Source organism: Fukomys damarensis, unplaced genomic scaffold, assembly GCF_012274545.1.
Source record: "Fukomys damarensis isolate Sample0158 unplaced genomic scaffold, DMR_v1.0_HiC HiC_scaffold_21, whole genome shotgun sequence".
NCBI classification, from domain to species: Eukaryota; Metazoa; Chordata; class Mammalia; order Rodentia; family Bathyergidae; genus Fukomys; species Fukomys damarensis.
The window spans coordinates 4865524-4872417 of NW_022900933.1; the positions used below are offsets into that span (position 1 = coordinate 4865524).

Below are 6894 nucleotides of genomic sequence, written 5' to 3' on the forward strand. Positions count from 1 at the left end.
TTTTGTTTTTGTTTTGTACTGGTGATTGAACTCGGGCCCTTGCACAGCAGACAGCGTAATCGCTGAGCCAAATCCCCTGCCCAAGTTGTGTATATTCTTAGATGATTCTTTTTCAGTATTGGGGAAATAAATGTGTTGTGTTTAATGGAAGGGGCAGAGCTATCAGAGTCAGGTGACACCAGCCAGCATGCTCGACAGTCTTGAGGACAGAGGATCCCTGCACAGTAAGTGCTAGGCATTTACAGAAGTTGTAATGGTGGCACAAACTGTGGTTCTAGAACGTTTCCAGACTTTATATTTGCAAACATATATTATTTTCTGAGCTCATGTGACTATGCAAGTATAGAGGAGAAATACAAAGCACAAGCCATCCAATTTTCCAAAAGGTAATACCTAGTCTGAATTATTGAGTATGTACACTGGGCATAAATATTTGAAAACATTCGCATGTTTCCAGGAGGAACAAGATGGAATTTACCTTCCTAATTATGATATAGTACCTTGAAAAATGCAAGTAGGTGCATTGCATCTAACTTATAAAAGTCCCTCTGGCCCGTTTCAAGGTAGTGAGCTGCTTCCCCTAAACTGCAGCAGCAGAACCTGAGACGTCTCAGCTGGAACTTTTGTGCGAGGTGCGTCGTTTCCAGCCGGCGCTCTTCGGCGAGGGACCGCTGCTGCCCGGAGCCTGGTGCTGGGAGTCCGCCGCGCAGACAGGTCTGCGGGGCTCGGAAGGGGCTGTGACTGGAGCGGGCAGCGGGGCGAGTCGGGGTGGAGGAGACGCCATGGACGACCAGGGCTGCCCCCGGTGTAAGACCACCAAATACCGGAACCCGTCCTTGAAGCTGATGGTGAACGTGTGCGGACACACGCTGTTCACAGCGCTGCCCCCGAGCCGGCCCCCGCAGCCCGGGCCAGTGGACATCTCGACCGTGTCTCCAGGCTCCAGACAGAGCGCTGGGTACAGGGTAGGGACTCGGAGCCTTTATTGTCACACAAAATGTTTTCTTCGAAAAGAGCGAAAGTGTTGTGAAAACGTACTTACCCAATGTGTACTCTTGCTGTTGATTTTATGGGGTCATGGCTGCCCCCGAGCCGGCCCCCGCAGCCCGGGCCAGTGGACATCTCGACCGTGTCTCCAGGCTCCAGACAGAGCGCTGGGTACAGGGTAGGGACTCGGAGCCTTTATTGTCACACAAAATGTTTTCTTCGAAAAGAGCGAAAGTGTTGTGAAAACGTACTTACCCAATGTGTACTCTTGCTGTTGATTTTATGGGGTCATGCAAAAGCCCTGTGTATATCCGCTTGGTCTGACGGATTCAGTTGAACTTTCCGTCACTAAAAGGGGAAAAAAATTAGACCTGAGGCAGTTATCTTTTATCTTGGAGGTAAAACCGTGGCTTGTGTGTATTGAGTGCATATTATGTGACAGGCATTGCTCTAACCTCTTACCGTGAATGATTTCACTTTATTCTCACAACAGCCCATGAAGTGGGTACTGGTATCATTCCCATTTCACAGAGAAGGAAACTGTGTGAGGCCCCTTATTATGTGGGCTCTGCCACATTTGAAAAACAGGAATAACCATTTTGGTGGAGTGGCAGTGGTGGAAGGAGGGAGGTTGAGTTTCTTTGAAGATAAATGCAGGACTTGGTCAAGGTATCTCTTGCCAGTTTTGTATGGTCAAATGTGGTTCAGTAAAGATGGTTTTAAAACATTACTTTGGGGGGCCGGGGATTTAGCTCAGCTGTTCGTTGGCCTGCCTTGCAAGCCCCAGGACCCAAGTTCAATCCCCGGTACCAAAAAAAAAAAAAGAAAACATTACTTTGGGATCAAAGGTGCTTTGCAGTGGTGAGCATATATTTTTCTAGTTTCTTAGAAAAAAAATCACCTACGGTAAGGTAGACAAGGCCTTCAGGTATGCATACATTGCATGATTAGCTGTAGTTACGATTTTTAAAATAGTATGATTTACTTGATTGGTCCCTTTTTCTAATTAATCTTTATTTTCCTTTGCTTTACACAAATACAGAATACTTGTGATTGGTTTAAGATGAGAAATGCTATAAAAGTCACTGAGTGGAATACATGGAAAAAGGAAAGTAAGGCAAACATTTTATATAGCTTATTAGGCTTTGGAGAAATGTTCAATTTTTCTCCATATTCTTGTATCAAATGCTAAAGGGAAGGGAGTCTACATTTTTGGAAGGATAATTGTAATTTACTGGAAGGATATTAAATGTAATTTTCTGGACTAGCAGAAATTAATCACTCAGGTGAGATGGGGTTTCAGTCAAATAAGTTGAATTTTAATTGGACAATAATAAAATAATTGTTTTAATTAGATGTAACTTTTGCGGAATCCTTGTTAAGGACTGGGAGGGAAGGGGAAAGAAGGGGGAGAAGGAAAAAGAACTGGAAGTCACAGAACCTTAAAAACCTGATGATAGGGCCGGGGATTTAGCTCAGTGGTTCTGCCACCTGCCTTGCAAGCACAAGGACCCGAATTCAATCCATGGTACCAAAAAAAAAAAAAAAAAAACCCTGATGACATAAGTAACATGCTACCCTCACTTTATTATTGAGTGATTGCTTGATTGAAATACTGGGATTTGAACCCTGGACCTTCATACTGAGCGTGGTCTTGCTAAATTGTGTGCTATGGGTATGAAATTGTGACCTTCCTTCCTCAGCCTCCCAGAGTTTGGGATTACAGGTGTGTCCCATCACACTGGCGCCCTGCTCACCTGCCTGCTTTCTCTTCCTTTTTTTTTTTTTTTTTTTTTTAGAACAGGGACTTGCTATGTAGCCTAGGTTGCCCTTGAACTCATGATCCTCCTAGCTCAGCCTTTCATGTTCTGGAATTATAGTACACTTATGTGCCACCATGGCTGGTTCTATTTTAAAAGTATTTTTTTATTGTAACAGGTGTGTCTATCCTAAGAGCTACAGATTGAACACACCGGTGTTCTATGTTACTGCGATGTTCAGTAAGTTAGTTTAGGTATATTAAATGTATTTTGATTTACAGTACTTTCAACTTAATGAGTTTATTGAGACATAGCCCCCTTACAAGTTGAGAAGATTCAACTCACGTTGAACTTGTGAGAGTTTGGTTTCTCTTTTTGTTAGGATGGATCTGTAGAAACCTGTTGTGTTTCCTTCCCTTAGTGCAACTCGGCCTCCAAAGTTTTGGAGCTGCAAAACTGGCTGGGATTTGATTTTTAGGCTTTGTTAGGGAAAGGCTATCATAATTTTTAATTCTAGGATGTGCATCTGAACTCTTGTTTGAGGCATTTTTGGTATCTCAGTTGAATGTCTTTTTTTTCCTCATTGACTTTATTGGTATATTTTAGGTATACAGTACAATTACATTCATTACTGGGATCTTATACCTTTACATGACAGGTCTTGGTTCTCATTTTTTCCTCTTATCCCTGCCCTCCCTTCACTCTTGACTTGTTAATTAGGTGTTGATGTAGTTTCTGTGTTCTGGCTTATAGGGAAAGTACTCCTTAACTTCTAGTTTCCATTCCTCTCTAAGCTTCTCTTTTGTAAAGCCTTAACTGATTTTTTTTTTTTTTTGGTATTGGGGACTGAACTCGGGTCCTTGTGCTTGCAAGGCAGGCGGTGGAACCACTGAGCTAAATCCCTGGCCCTAAGCCTTAGTTGATTTTTGGCCTGTGCAAGTGCAACTTGCTCCTTGGCCAAGGACTTACGGAGAATCCCATATATCTTGCCCCTCCACCTTGTGGATTGCAGCTCTACCAACTGCCCTGAACTCTCATCCCTGCCTATGCAGTTAAGCATAACTGCTCTGCCTTTCTTAAACTCTTCTTGCTTGATCATGGTAATGGAAATTGCACCCAGGTGGAAGGCTGAAGTGGCTATCAGACTTATTTTGTGAGCTGTTTTTTTTTCATCCCTGTCCTAGTCGCCCTCTCCTCCTTTTTCTGGCAATTTCTCTGTGCCTTGTGTGCATGCTAGGCAATTTATTGCTGTAGTCTTGAAGATTTTCTCAGTTCTGTGTGTATCTGTTTCCTTCCTCCGTTTTCTCTTTTTTGATTAAAAATGGAATGTTACAATTCATTTGATCTTCATGATTATGGATATAATACGGCAGGATGGGCAAAGAGCGCAAAAAAAGGAAAAAAAGAAAAAAAAAAAAAAAAAAAAAAAAAAAAAAAAAAAAAAAGAAAGTGCCTTTCCTCTCCTTTTTAACTAGTGTGGCTTTTTTGTGATAGGCAGTTTGACTTAATGAACTTGATTTGAAAGCTGCCAATGGGAAATCTTTATAATTTAGGTTTTCCTTCCATAGGCACTCCAGGTATCATAATTTTTCAGCTACACTATGAGTTCTGAAATAGTGTTTATTTTATTCTGGTTTTTGTTTTTTTGGGACAGGGTCTCAAGCTAGGGACTACCTACCTTGCTGGGTAGTACATGCTGGCTCAGGCTGGCCTCAAACTTGGAATCCTGGTGGCATCTACACCAGCCCTGCTGTAGATGTGTACTGTACTGCCTGGGTTCTTCGGCACTGTTCATGTCCTTTTTTTTTTTCTTGTTATTTTTGAGAAAGGGTCTCACTGTGTTGTTCAGGCTGGCCTTGAATTCACTATGTAACCCAGGTTGGCTTTGAATTTGCAGTGATTCAGCCTCCCAAGTGCTGGGATTACAGGTATTTGCCACCAGGCCCAGATGAAACTTTTGCATCTTAATTGGATACTTTGAGATAAGGAACTGTTAAAAGCTGTTGTTCTCTTCTCCCACTCAGGTCACCAGAAATCTTAACTATTAGATCTACTGGTATATAGAAACTGTATACCCAAGCTTTGATTGGAACTCTTATACCTGGATTCCCTTTTGGAGCATTAGCTCCCTGAGAAAAAAAAGAGATCCTGTCCAGTTGCTTTCATGAACAGTGACCTTAGTATAGTGTACTTCGTGTCTTTTGCAGCAAAATCAAGACATCAGGGAACCCTGATCATCTTGATGGGTTTGTCATTATTTATATACAAAGTGTATTTAAAGCTTATTCCAGACTATGCATTGCAGCCATAATCCCAAGACATTGTTCACTTTCAGTACATTGAATTCTTACAAGATGCCAGAGCAAGTGAGACATAATTCAAAGAGTGACGGTTAATCATTTACAAGTAAGAGGAAGACATCAAGAAGAAATAAAACTCCTACCTCCTAAACTCATCGGATCCCACAGCTACCATCACAAGCTTAGTTGATAAAAGTCCAGAGTCCTCTGTTTTCTGATGAGGAATCTATTTTTCAGGTTAAGGCTGAGAAGAGTTTTTAGTTGTTGTATACTGTGGTCATGAACGCTAGTCCTTCAGTGTCGCGAGCCGGTGACACAGAGCACTGTCCAGCAGTGTCTCACACCTGAAAGAGCAGCGGCGTGGAGATGGGGCAGAGAGAAAGGAAGGACGTCAAGACAAGAGTCTGATCAAGGCGACGTTTATTGCACGCAAGCATCAGCCTTTTAAAGGAAAAGACCGAACTATTATGGGCTAGGATTACCATAGTAACCTCAACACCCGCTCCACGGGAACGAGGGTTCACACTGTAAAGAGAAATCAGGCTCAAGAAAAACAAATTAACAACACTTGCAACTAATAATCATGATTCCCACAATAGGTGGAGGAACTTAACAAAATGGGAGTTACAACACCTGACTCCTACAGATAACGTCAGATCTTTAACAGGAAGCACCTGACTCCTACAGCTCTTTGGCTGTCCGAGTTTCTCCCGTGCAGGGTCAAAAACAAGTTTAACACGTGCAGTCCTTAAAAAGGAACAAATGTTAACAAATGCTAATTGGGAACATCCTGACCACACATTGTATCAATGCCTTGATTATAAAGAAAGAAGTTACCTTTCAAAAAGCCAGTGGGCCGTGGCTGGCTTCCCACACTTCAGTAGGAATCTCTTTCTCCTTTATTGTTTTCTGAATAAATGCTGCTGTGCTTGAAGAGGTAGGTCCATGTCCTGGGAACTGTCCCCTTTGAGGAACTTCACAAACCAGAGGTTGAAGTCAGGCTTGGTATGTCCCTTCCCAACACTGTTCATGGAAACAGTGACCCTGTTTCTTCTTAATGTCGGAAATGGCAGTTGCGTATATACGTTCTTAATTTTTTATCTTTTTTGTGTACATTTTTTATTGTAGTTCTGATTAACTGGTTGCTACCTCAGCTTCCTCCTATGCTTTTTTTCTCCCTCAATGTGGAATGTTTTGAAGTTGATTAGCAGTTGCTGCAGAGTAGCTCGTTATCTTTTGAATGGTAATTAGATTGATAATCTTAAAATATTTCACCTGCAGTAGGTAAATGCTTCACCGTGTCCCTTGTATTTTAAAAATTCAGAGGCAGATTGAATACTTGAAAGAATAATGGATCATTGTTAGGAAATCTAAGATTTAGTTTTGCCATGGACTTGGTAGTCGTCAACCATCCATTTAACTTTGGCTTCTTTAGTATAGGAAATCCTCACCATCTAGACTCTGTTTTTAGGGGCATTCCTCTACTGAGCTACATCCCTTGGCCTTTTCATTTTTTATTTTGAGACAGAGTTTCACTAAGTTCCCTGGTGGGATTCAGCTGTGATCCTCCTGTGTCAGCCTTCCTCAGTGCTGGAGTTGGAGCTCACTCAGTTCATGCCATCCCTTTGCTCCAGATGTCAGACATGGAAATCAGGATTTAATCTTTACTGTGCTGGGTTTTGCTCTTGCTTTGGTCTTATGCTTTTCTATCCTCCAATTTTTCCCTTTTGGAATGGGGATGTTTGTCATGTCATTCTATCTTGGGAGCCTGGAGCCTGTAACGTCCTTTTTTAATTTTATAGCTAAGAGTTTGTGAAGAGATTTTTTTTTTTTTTTTTTTTTTTGGT

At 41.9% G+C, this 6894-nt stretch overlaps 1 protein-coding gene across 1 annotated transcript in view; it reads left to right on the forward strand.

The window, feature by feature from the left end:
• The first annotated feature begins 549 nt into the window (after positions 1–549).
• Mnat1 (MNAT1 component of CDK activating kinase) overlaps positions 550–6894 on the forward strand; it is a 199068-nt gene continuing 192723 nt past the window's right edge. Inside the window, exon 1 of the mRNA XM_010605739.3 lies at positions 550–871. Coding sequence (XP_010604041.1) covers positions 783–871 — 89 coding nt within the window. The 5' untranslated portion in view covers positions 550–782. The remainder of the gene's footprint in view (positions 872–6894) is intronic.